Genomic DNA, 13,013 nt, shown 5'->3' on the forward strand with positions numbered 1-13,013 from the left:
AATATATTCAAAAGGGAGTTAGATGAAGTCCTTACTACTCGGGGGATCAAGGGTTATGGCAAGAAAGCAGGAAGGGGGTACTGAAGTTTCATGTTCAGCCATGAACTCATTGAATGGCGGTGCAGGCTAGAAGGGCTGAATGGCCTGCTCCTGCACCTATTTTCTATGTTTCTATGTTTCAGTACCCCATTCCTGATTTCTCTCCATATCCCTTGATCCTTTAGCCGTTAGGGCCACATCTAACTCCCTTTTGAATATATCTAACGAACTGGCCTCAACAACTTTCTGTGGTAGAGAATTCCACAGGTTCACAATTCTCTGAGTGAAGAAGTTTCTCCTCATCTCGGTCCTAAATGGCTTACCCCTTATCCTTAGACTATGACCCCTGGTTCTGGACTTCCCCAACATCGAGAATATTCTTCCTGCATCTAACCTGTCCAATCCCGTCAGAATTTTATATGTTTCTATGAGATCCCCTCTCCTTCTAAATTCCAGTTAATATAAGCCTAGTCGATCCAGTCTTTCTTCAAATGTCAGTCCTGCCATCCCGGGAATCAGTCTGGTGAACCTTGGCTGCACTCCCTCAATAGCAAGAATGTCCTTCCTCAGATTAGAAGACAAAAACTGTACACAATATTCAAGGTGTGGCCTCACCAAGGCCTATACCATTGCAGTAAGACATCCCTGCTCCTATACTCAAATCCTCTCGCTATGAAGGCCAACATGCCATTTGCCTTCTTCGCCGCCTGCTGTACCTGCATGCCAACTTTCAATGACTGATGTACTATGACACGCAGGTCTCATTGCACCTCTCCTTTTCCTAATCTGTCACCATTCAGATAGCATTCTGCCTCCCTGTTTTTGCCACCAAAGTGGATAACCTCACATTTAGCGACATTATACTGCATCTGCCTTGCATTTGGCCACTCACCTAACCTGTCCAAGTCACCCTGCAGCTTCTTAGCATCTTCCTCACAGCTCACACTGCCACCCAGCTTAGTGTCAACTGCAAACTTGGATATATTACATGCAATTCCTTCGTCCAAATCATTAATGTATATTGTAAATAGCTGGGGACCCAGCACCGAACCTTGATGATATAAATGCAGCACCACGTAATAAACAGCTGCTCTCCTGGTTACCCAAAGAAAGCTTCAAGACTACAGAAACAATGCACCATGTCATTACCTTAATCACCTTTCTGGAATGGTCCCCAAGACTGGGAATCCCTTGAAGGACTTCCATTCTGGTCACATTATATGGCAAAGACTTTAGAATAGAAGATGCTCTGGTGAATGCCAGGTACCGTCCCTCACTCTCACATAACTCTGCATTTTCAGCCAGTATCTTCAATGCATCCTAGGCAGAATCAAGACAAAGGACCACATCTAAATCCATTTGTTATAGTGTACACATTTCAACATAGCCAGTTTCCATTAACTCGCTCAGGACTTCAAATGCATCCCAGGATTTTAAAAAGAATTACGACTATTCATATTTTACATTACATACATTTTGAGCCAGGAATTTTCTTCTTTCTTCACCCCTTCCAAAGTAGCCTCACACATGAACCCAGCGAGTGTCAACAGCGTGAGTCGTCATAGTCAAGCCCTAACCATGTTCTCAAATGACTTCGATACACATGCATTTTCTAACAGCGTCGTCAGGTAGTGAACATGAGCAGCAACCTCAGTTTATATTCCCTCTCCCTCAGCCAGAGGCACGAGGGCCATCAGTCTGGGCATGACAAAGGGTCCCAAGTAACCCTGCATCTTTCATTATAGTTACTGCAATTTATTCTAGAGACTTGGGAACAGGGATGGGGTGGGGTGTCGACTGATTATTACCGTAAGTAATCTGTTTTTATTGTTCAGCGTGGTCCTTCTTTGACAGGCGTACGGTGAAATAGGAACCCCAATAACAGCAGCAGCAACTCTCGTCACCTAAAAATCAAACACAATTGGTAAGTATTATAATTGAATCCAGCCACACACACCTTATTCCCCCCCCCCTCCGACAAATGAAAATCAGACCAACCATTAACAAAGGGTGTAAGAGCCATTAAGTGGGGTCTCTCTGATATGGCAGATTGGAACACTCTGTTGCAAACTCAGTGATCCTATTCTTAAGCAAGGCACATCCACAATACTTCAGGGCATTGTTGATGACTGACCAGCCTGGATCAAAATAGAACCAGGAAAGGCAGACCGGTCACTGAGGAACACCCTGGAATTCCTCAGATGCACCAACGTTAGCGTCCTCGACCAGGCCAACATCCCCAGCATTGAAGCACCGACCACACTCGATCAGCTCCGCTAGGCAGGCTACATTGTTTGCATGCCTGACACAAGACTCCCAAAGCAAGTGCTCTACTCAGAACTCCTTCACAGCAAACGAGCCAAAGGTGGGCAGAGGACACGTTTCAAGGACACCCTCAAAGCCTCCCTGATAAAGTGCAACATCCCCACTGACACCTGGGAGTCCCTGGCCAAAGACCGCCCTAAGTGGAAGAAGTGCATCCGGGAGGGCGCTGAGCACCTCGCGTCTCATCGCCGAGATCATGCAGAAACCAAGCACAGTCTGCGGAAAGAACGTGCAGCAAACCAATCCCACTCGACTCCAGAGAACTGCAAGCCCATCATCATCATCATAGGCAATCCCTCGAAATCGAGGGAGACTTGCTTCCACACTAAAAATGAGTCCTTAGGTGGCTGAACAGTCCAATACAAGAACCACAGTCCCTGTCACAGGTGGGACAGATGGTCATTGAGGGAAAGGGTGGGTGGGACTGGTTTGCTGTACATTCTTTCCGCAGACTGTGCTTGGTTTCTGCATGCTCTCGGCGATGAGACTCGAGGTGCTCAGTGCCCTCCCGGATGCACTTCTTCCACTTAGGGCGGTCTTTGGCCAGGTACTCCCAGGTGTCAGTGGGGATGTCGCACTTTATCAGGGAGGCTTTGAAGGAGTCCTTGAAACGTTTCCTCTGCCTACCTTTGGCTCGTTTGCTGTGAGGGAGTTCTGAGCAGAGCGCCAGCTTTGGGAGTCTTGTGTCAGGCAGGCAAACTATGTGGCCTGCCCAGCGGAGCTGATAGAGTGTGATCAGTGCTTCAATGCTGGGGATGTTGGCCTGGTCGAGGATGGTAACATTGGTGCATCTGTCCTCCCAGGGGATTTGCAGGATCTTGCGGAGACATCGTTGGTGGTATTTCTCCAGCAATTTGAGATGTCTACTGTATATGGTCCATGTCTCTGAGCCATAAAGGAGGGCGGGTATCACTATAGCCCTGTAGACCATGAGCTTGGTGGCAGATTTGAGGGCTTGGTCTTTGAACGCTCTTTTCCTTAGGTGGCCGAAGGCTGCACTGGCGCACTGGAGGCGGTGCTGAATCTCGTCGTCAATGTCTGCCCTTGTTGATAAGAGACTCCCGAGGTATGGGAAATGGTCCTCGTTGTCCAGGGCCGCGCCGTGGATCTTGATGAATGGGTTGGCGGGGGCAGTGTCATGCAACAGGGACAGGTTGGTGGAGGACCATGCTTTCATACGCCTCAATGAAGATGTTGATTATGTCTCGGAGTCTCTGAATGTGCGCAGACGCAGGCGTCGTCCGCGTACTGTACCTCGCCGACAGAGGATGGGACAGTCTTGGATCTGGCCTGGAGACGTCGCAGGTTGAACAGGTTCCCACTGGTTCTGTAGTTTAGTTCCATTCCAGCGTGGTGCTTGTTGATTGTGAGGTGGATCATGGCGGCGAGGAAGATTGAGAAGAGGTTTGGCGCGATGACGCAGCCCTGTTTGAACCCGGTCCAGACGTAGATTGGGTCTGTAATGGATCCGTTGGTAAGGATCACGGCTTGCGTGTCGTCGTGGAGCAGGCGGAGGATGGTGACAAACTTTTGGGGACAGCCGAAATGGAGGAGGACGCTCCATTGACCCTCGTGGTTGACAGTGTCAAAGGCCTTTGTAAGGTCAAAGAAGGCCAAGTACAAGGGTTGGTGTTGCTCCCTGCATTTTTCTTGTAGCTGTCGCGCTGTAAAAATCATGTCTGTTTTACCCTGGAGGGGACGAAACCCACACTGCGACTCCGGGAGGAACTCCTCAGCCACAGGGAAAAGACGGTTGAGGAAGATTCTAGCGATGATTTTCCCAGTGGCTGATAACAGGGAGATTCCTCTATAGTTGCCGCAGTCGGACTTGTCCTCTTTTTTTTAAAGATGGTCACGATCACTGTATCTCTGAGATCTCCCGCCATGCTCTCCTCCCTCCAGATGAGAGAGATGAGGTCATGCATTCATGCCAACAGTGCCTCTCCGCCATACTTCAGTGCCTTAGCAGGGATTCCATCCACTCCCGTAGCCTTGTTGTTCTTAAGCTGTCTTATGGCTTCTCTACCTCATGCAGGGCTGGGGTTTTACTGAGATGGTGGCGGATAGCATGCTGTGGGTTGGATTCGAGGACACTCGAGTCAAAGGCACAGTCTCGATTGAGGAGATCCACCCAGCGGGCCCTGACTGCCTCGGTGTCCTTGATGAGTGTCTCCCCGTTCTTGGCCAGCAGTGGGGTGGGGCCTTGGGTGTTTGGACCGTCGGTGGCCTTGACTGCGGTGAAGAATCCTCACACATCATGGCTGTCGGCCAACTGCTGTATCTCCTGTGCTTTCTCCATCCACCACTTGTTCTTTAGGTCCCGAGTTTTTTGTTGGACCTCGGCCTTAAGCCATCTGTAATGCTGCCTTGCTGCTCCCGAGTTGGGTTGTTGTTTTAAGCTCCAAAATGCCCTGCGCTTGTGATCTATTAACTCTTGGATCTCCTGGTCATTCTCATCAAACCAGTCCTGGTGTTTCCTGGTTGAGTGACCGAGCAGCTCTTCACAGGCACTGGTTATGGAGGTCTGGTGGGCAGACTAAGCGCTGTGGACATTCTGCATCTCAGGGTCATCAAGGCATGCCAGGTTAGCTGTGAGGTGCTGACTGTATAGGGCTCTCTTAGCTGGGTCTTTGAGTGCCCCGGCATTGACTTTTTTGCAGCACTGCTTCTGCTGCCATTGCCACTTTGGGGCTATGTTGATGTTAATGATGGAATAGATTAGGCGGTAGTCCGTCCAGCAGTCATCAGTTCCTGTCATGGCACGGGTGATGTGCCCATCCTTGCAATCCCTGGCTTGGACAATGACATAGTCGAGCAGGTGCCAGTGTTTGGAGCGAGGGTGTTGCCACAATGCCTTATACTGGACCTTCTGGCAGAACAAGGTGTTGGTGATGAAAAGGTCGTGTTCTAGACATTTTGTCAGGAGCAGGGTACCGCTGGGTTTGGTTTACCCTAATCACTCTCTGCCGATCACGCCTCCCCAGGGGGCTGTGTCCTTGCTGACCCTGGCATTGAAGTCACCGAGGAGGATCAGTTTGTCGTCTGCAGGGACGCGGGACAGGGATTTTTCAAGGCTGAAGTAAAAACCCTCTTTGGTCTCATCGAGGGTTGGGGCGTACATACTGAGCATTGATTCCGGGATAGGGTGAGTCGGAGAATCATAAGAACATAAGAAATAGGAGCAGAAGTAGGCCATACGGCCCCTCGAGCCTGCTCCGCCATTCAATAAGATCATGGCTGATCTGATCATGGACTCGGCTCCACTTCTGTGCCCACTCCCCATAACCCCTTATCGTTTAAGAAACTGTTTCTGTCTTAAATTTATTCAATGTCCCAGCTTCCACAGCTCTCTGAGGCAGCGAATTCCACAAATTTACAACCCTCATGAGGAGAAATGTCTTCTCTCTCAGTTTTAAATGGGCGGCCCCTTATTCTAAGATCATGCTCTCTAGTTCTAGTCTCCCCCATCAGTGGAAACATCCACTTTGTCAAGCCCCCTCATAATCTTATACGTTTCGATAAGATCACCTCTCATTCTTCTGAATTCCAATCAGTAGAGGCCCAACCAACTCAACCTTTCCTCATAAGTCAACCCCCTCATCCCTGGAATCAACCTAGTGAACTTTCTCCGAACTGCCTCTAAAGCAAGTATATCTTTCCTTAAATATGGAAACCAAAACTGCATGCAGTATTCCAGGTGTGGCCTCACCAATACCCTGTATAGCTTTTATACTCTATCCCCTTTGCAACAAAGACCAAGATTCCATTGGCCTTCCTGATCACTTGCTGAACCTGCATACTATCCTTTTGTGTTTCATGCACAAGTATCCCCAGGTCCCGCTCTACTGCAGCACTTTGCAATCTTTCTCCATTTAAATAATAACTTGCTCTTTGATTTTTTTTCTGCCAAAGTGCATGACCTCACACTTTCCAACATTATACTCCATCTGCCAAATTTTTGCCCACTCACTTAGCCTGTCTATGTCCTTTTGCAGATTTTGTGTCCTCCTCACACATTGCTCTTCCTCCCATCTTTGTATCATCAGCAAACTTGGCTATGTTACACTCAGTCCCTTCTTCCAAGTCGTTAATATAGTCGCTTCTTCCAAGTCGAATCATGAGACGTTCGTTAATCCTGCAGGGGGAAGTCTTTGAGGCGGTTGACCAGCTCGTTTTTGATAGCGAAACCTACTTCGTGGAGGCGGTGTTCTTCCTTTGGTTTCCATTTCCAAAAGAAGGTGTAACCTCCACCTTGTTCCTTGAGCTGGCCTTCCCCTGCCCACCGGGTCTCACTTAGGGCAGCGATGTTGATATCAAAGCGTCTAAGTTTCCGGGCAACTATGGCGGTGCGGCATTCCAGCCTGCCGCTGTTGGGAGTTGTCCATGAGGGTCCTGACATTCCAGGTCCCGAACTTCATGTTTATGGAGTGGAAGTTGCCTGTGCGCGAGTTCTTTTAACGTGGAGTGGCAGTTGCACACCAGCTACCACACTGGCTTAGCTGAGCAAGGTCTTGGTCTAGTGGCAAGGGGGTCCAAGACGACTGGAGACCAGTCACTGCTGTATGAGCCTAGTTGCCTACGAGATGTTGGCCATAAGCTCGGCGCTGAGTAGCGCCCTTCGGTGAGATGGTAGGTGGTCCGAGGTTTGACCGGGGGCAGACATTGGGAAGGTCAGTGGACTATTTTTTGGGTGATGTTCAGAGTGGAAGGAGGTCAGGGTGGTCACAGCCATTGTGCTCTCCACGTGCTGGAGGAGAAGAGGCCAGGTCGTCAGTGGAGAAGGAGAGGCCTAGTCGCCGGTGGAGGGGAGGAAGCCCAATCACTGTTGAAGGAGGAGGGGCTTAGCCACCGCTGGGGTAGAGGAGGCCCGATCGCCATTGAAGGAGCAGCTGAGTCGGCTATGTCCAGTGGGGAGCGCAAGGTAGGCCCAAAACTGTGGTCGGAGGCTCATCGGGCGGCGTCGGGGATCGGGTGGAGCAGCTGAGTTGGCCGCGTCGTCGGGAGCGTGGGGGAGAAGAGGTCCAGTTGCTGCAGGAGGGGAAGAGGCTCGGACGTCGAAGAAGGGAAGAGGCCCAGTCGCCGCTGGAGAAGAGGTCCGGTCGCTGGAGGGGAAGTGACTCGGATGCTGCGGAAGGAAAGAGGCTCGGATGCTGCAGGAGGGAACAGGCTCGGTCGCCGCTGATTAGAGGGTTGTCCGGTCGTCGCCGATGGATGGAAGCTCGGAGGGAAGGCTCGCGCCTGAGGTAGGCCCAAATTTTGGGGATTTGTGTTTTAGAGTTTTATGGTTTTAGGGTTAGAAATGCACCCTCTATTAGGGCCTATTAAGACCAGGGGAAGCTTAAACATTGGAAGGGGGGTGATTGAGTGTGAAAAGGTGTCGTATGGCAACTGATGGCAAGGATAAAGTTGTTTGGCAGGGGAGCTCCCAGGGAGCTGCCACCCCGACAGCCATCTTGCTTATCCCAATGCACTAGTGGACATCAGGTGGTTTTGAGTGGAGATGGAGTGGGAAGATTACCAGTGGTATTAATTGGCAAACTGTGAACTTATTTGATTCAACTCCAGCAGTACCGCTGCTCACATTCAGCGTCTCCAAGATTTGGTTCTGCCAATCTGCACCTAAGCTTTCTGGATTTAGATAAGTGGAGCATGTCCCTTATAAAGGAGCGGGTGCGTTCCATTGCAAGGCAATCAGAAACTACCTATTTGTATTTCTCAGTCATTTGATTTGGAGACTCTAAATATTGCAACGAGTTTCCTCATTGTAACACATACCTGCCCAAAACTAAAAGGAGTGAAATTAGAATTTCAGAAAATTCCATGTAGTATACCATCATTGATGGAAATTTACTTCACGTCAACGATTTCCTTGGAATGTGTGTTTAGCATTTCAGAAGCTTGTATATTTTTCACTATTCAGAGCCCTATGGACTTTCCTTATTCTGACCAGTTGGACGTATCCTGCTTGAATACATCTGACTCTTCCTTCAGCCACACAATTTTTTCTCCACTTTCCTCCTTTCCTAAAAAGATGCTAGCTGTGGATTCACAGAGAGGGTCAGCAGACTATTTTAACACGGAAGGGGGAAATCACAGCCTGACACAATCTGGCTGTTCATTCACACGCACTTCCAGCAGGACACACTGAAAAGCAATCAGGAGCAGGAACCCTAGGTGATTTTGCCCAGGGACAGGAAGCGATTGCAGCACCCAACTCCTGTCCCAGCCATTAGTCAACGTATACCACAGACCAGGAATCGAACCTAGTGCGTTCCTGGTCTATTTGACAACGAACCACACCTCACATGGTGCATTAATGAATCGCCAGAGGAATTCTAATATATTTTTTCAAAAGTGCACTCACATATCAGTGTTCTCTAACAAGACTTGCATCAAAATACCTGAAGCCGATGGCGAGTTTCCAGTTCCAAGGGCCTGCCTGCTCCCATACACTCCGTGAACCACGCAATATCTACCAAGGCCGCTGTGAATCCAGTTCTGCAAACTCCGTTCTGTTTTTCCAGCAAATCCAACACCTCATCACCAGTGTTATTCTCAGACACAACATGGGTAACGGATTCACTGCAAAGAGAAACAGTAAACGTCACAAATTTAAAAATCAAGTAACTATCAGTTCCTGAAGATTGGACACAGTACAAAATTGCCCCATGTATAATTCAGAACATGAAGCAAGAACTGAATTCAAATGTCTACATCTGAAACATTAATTAAATTTTCTCTTTATAAACACTGGCAAACCCGGTGTATTTTTTTTGCTTTACTTTTAGGGAAAAAGATGAACTGCTTAAACTCTTTTCACTACTCGTGCAGTCTTTAAAGCAAATTGGCTCACGAGGCTGAGCAGGAACCAGATGCAGTTTCTGATAAGTGAAATTAGGAGTTTTCTACAATCACTGTGATACCCAATTCCATATTTTGTTCTTTGATCTTTGCCCCCTAATTAGTAGACAGATGGAGAGAAACTGCTGCCATTGGCGGAAGGGTTGAGAACCAGAGGACACAGATTTTAAGGTGATTGGCAAAACAACCAAAGGCGACATGATCGAATACTTTTTTTACGCAATGAGTGGTTAGGATCGGGAATGCACTGCCTGAAAGGGTGGTGGTGGCAGATTCAAATCGTGGCTTTCAAAACAGAACTGGATAAGCAGCTGAAGGGAAAAATTGCGCAGGGCTACAGGGAAAGGGCGGGGGAGTAGGTCTCGATGATGTGCTCTTGCAGAGAGCCGGCATAGACTCGACGGACAAAATGGCCTCCTTCTGAGCTGTAATCACTCGATGACTATGAATTAAATCTCTAATGGCATTGCTCGCAATAAGTTGGAAGAGTACAACAAATATGCACAAAATGTGTTTTTGTGGCTGGGATTTTTCTCTGCTGCTATGGTCTGTGTATCTGTTGTTTTGCTTCTACAGTTAGCAGGTCAGGGAGAGCGATAGTGGGAGAATGGGGAGTTCTGGGACACTGGGGGCAGGTGGAATGCTCAGGGTAGGAGAGTGTATTGGCAGAAGAGGACGGAGATGGGTACTTGTAAAAAGGAGGATGATTATCTGCAGTGTTTCTCAGTTTGTTTCAGCGGATTTATACATATGGAGATCAAGCATGTTTATGTTTATGAAAGAAAGGTCTTTTTTTAAAGTTAGTGAGTAAAATATTAACCAAGTAACGTTACTGATTAAACAAACCCAAGTCAAAGGTGGGAAACAGGATTTGGGAGGATCAGGTGTTAGCATCAGGGGTAAACAGTACTTAATCTGCTTACAGTAACAACTTGCATGTAAATAGTACCTTTATCATAGAGAAGTAGCCCAAAATACTGCACAGAGAGGTAATCAAAATAAAATCGTATATCCAGACAAATGAGGAGATATTACGAATGGTGATTTAAAAAAAAACTTGGCCCAAGAGCTAGGTTTTAAGCCAAATTTTAAAGGTTGGTAGAGAGGCAGAGATGTTTAGGGAGAGAATTCCAGAGCATGATTCCTGGGGAGCTGAAGGCAAAGGAAACACAAGAGGCCAGAGCCATAGGAATGGAGAATTGGAGGGACAGGGGGCTGAAAAAGGTTAGAGACACAGGGAAAGAGGAGACCATGAAGGGGTTTACACACAAGGATGAGAATTTTGCATTTGAGGACTGGAGTAAATGCAGATCCGCAGGGACAGGGGCGATGGGTAAATCACAGCCAAGGCCAATCACATCCTCACCCCGACATCCACTTTCCAGTAGGAGAGTTCTACAGAACTATTGGGAGATGGAACCTTGGCTGAGTTGTACCTTCCGAAGCTAGGTGTGCCAAGGCCAACTATAATCTCCTATCAGGTGTGTTAAAGGGACAACAATAAAACATGCAGTGGTAATTCATGACCACGTTTACATGGTCTCAAACTTCCATTTGCAAAAGCTGTGAAGTAAAGCACTTACTCACGCCATTAATTAATCCTGGTTCCAATGATTATTAACAGGTACAACTAAAGGTCAACAGTGCGAACACATGAAAAATAGTTTGGCTAATTTGCTAATGAAGAGTTGAAGATGACAAACAGTTTTAAAATTGCCTAAATGTTTGTGCTACTTCATTCCTCTTGCTGCGGCAGTTACGATGTAACTGGGAACACCGTGCAAATCAGGCTCGTGGCAGTTCTGCTGCATTACTGAAGCCAGCACAGAAAAGATAACACTGCTTAAAATCTCCAGAAAACATAAAGATTAGTTTATCCATTTAATTTAATTTTGCTCCCCTCCTAAAGGCATTGACTCATAAGAACATAAGAAATAGGAGCAGGAGTAGACCATCTGGCCCCTCGAGCCTGCTCCGCCATTCATTAAGATCATGGCTGATCTGATCTTGGCCTCAACTCCACTTCCCTTCCCGCTCCCCATATCTCTTGACTCCCTTATCGTTCAAAAATCTGTCCATCTCCACCTTAAATATATTAATTGACCCAGCCTCCACAGCTCTCTGGGGTAGAGAATTCCAAGGATTCACGACCCTCAGAGGAGAAATTCTTCCTCATTTACGTTTTAAATGGGCAACCCCTTTTTCTGAAACTCTAGTTCTAGATTCCCCCACGAGGGGAAACATCCTCTCTGCATCTACCCTGTCAAGCCCCCTCAGAATCTTATGCGTTTCAATAAGATCACCTCTCAGTCTTCTAAACTCCAATGAGTATAGGCCCAACCTGTTCAACCTTTCTTCATATGACAACCCCCTTCATCTCAGGAATCAACCTCGTGAACCTTCTCTGAACTGCCTCCAATGCAAGACTCACCGCTGTGATACCTCTGGTAGCTTGCCTCAGTGATTATTATCAGCGAGTGCTGGAAAATGATTCAACACCATTGCACCTGACCCCAATCCTATCCTCACCCAATGTTTACCCATATGCATTTCCAATAAGATCGCTGGGTGTCGATCAGAAGCAGAAATCTGACCAGTATTTCCCTGTCTCAATCAGGAATTCTTTGTAAAATTCCTACTGCTATGGAGATCAACCACAAACAGAAACCAAGGGTTTATCTGAAGCTTTCCTGTTCTGTGTGGCCCCGCTGCTCACTAGTTTAGCTTGCGCAGTTATTGAGGGAGCTAATGAATTACAAAAATTAACAGAAGAAAAGGAATACTATATCTATATGCAAGTGCTTTAGTTTTATTTAGCACAAGTATAAGAGTGAAATGCCTCCTTCTCACTCATGTTACACCACCAATATTCTGTCACATACCAACAATATAGGATACTCAAGCTGATAATTACAACTGTACAAGTCGTGGGCCAATCAATTGGTAATTTATGTAGAGTGCAAGACCCATTGAAGTACAGTCTACAGCATCACCACCCCACCTACAGCAAAAGTATATCGTAGAGGCATTTTTCAATTTAATTTAATTGAACAAGTCATGAGAATGCATGTTGCATCACATGCATAGAACATGTCATAAGAATGCACGCTGCATCACATGCATTGCACAAGTCATAAGAATGTTGAGACAAGTTATTGAGTAACTTATATTGAGTATACTGCTTCTGATTTCACAACAGCACAAGCTGTTTTTGTTGTACCCAATAACTTCCCTAATTACTGAGGAAATTCAGTGAATCATGCCAAAATCTTTTGTACCTGGATAGGGTGCCTTTTCCTCCATTATTGTAAAGGGCTCTGTACTGCAACCAAGATCATTTTAACAAGAGGAGATGCAATTAAAATGCAGTAAAAACTCAAATACTCGGTTGTCTTTAGGTAATGTGTTCTCCTGCCTGCAATCTATCCCATATTCCATCATCATCATTATAGGCAGTCCCTCGGAATCGAGGAAGATTTGCTTCCACTCTAAAAATGAGTCCTTAGGTGGCTGAACAGTCCAATATGAGAACCACAGTCCCGGTCACAGGTGGGACAGATAGTCGTTGAGGGAAAGGGTGGGTGGGACTGGTTTGCCGCACGCTCCTTCCGCTGCCTGTGCTTGATTTCTGTATGCTCACTTCACTATCCTATGTCCTGCCAACCTCCAATAGCACTCCATTCCCTCAGTGCACTGATTTCAAAATCTCTCCTTGGCTTTGCAGCATTTTACCTCTGAAACTTCCTTCAGGCCTGCGCATACACCTACGATTGGCACCACTTAACCCC

The 13,013-nt window shown here is 47.1% G+C and overlaps 1 protein-coding gene across 1 annotated transcript in view; it reads right to left on the reverse strand.

Annotated features, from left to right (window-relative positions):
- polm (polymerase (DNA directed), mu) overlaps window positions 1–13,013 on the reverse strand; it is a 38,794-nt gene that overhangs the window by 24,699 nt on the left and 1,082 nt on the right. The window contains exons 3-5 of the mRNA XM_070865980.1: window positions 8,766–8,946; window positions 1,848–1,943; window positions 1,189–1,359 (exon numbers count right to left, since the gene is read on the reverse strand). Of these exons, the coding sequence (XP_070722081.1) occupies window positions 1,189–1,359; window positions 1,848–1,943; window positions 8,766–8,946 (448 nt within the window). The remainder of the gene's footprint in view (window positions 1–1,188; window positions 1,360–1,847; window positions 1,944–8,765; window positions 8,947–13,013) is intronic.

The sequence above is a fragment of the Pristiophorus japonicus genome, chromosome 22 (genome assembly GCF_044704955.1).
Source record: "Pristiophorus japonicus isolate sPriJap1 chromosome 22, sPriJap1.hap1, whole genome shotgun sequence".
NCBI lineage: Eukaryota > Metazoa > Chordata > Chondrichthyes > Pristiophoridae > Pristiophorus > Pristiophorus japonicus.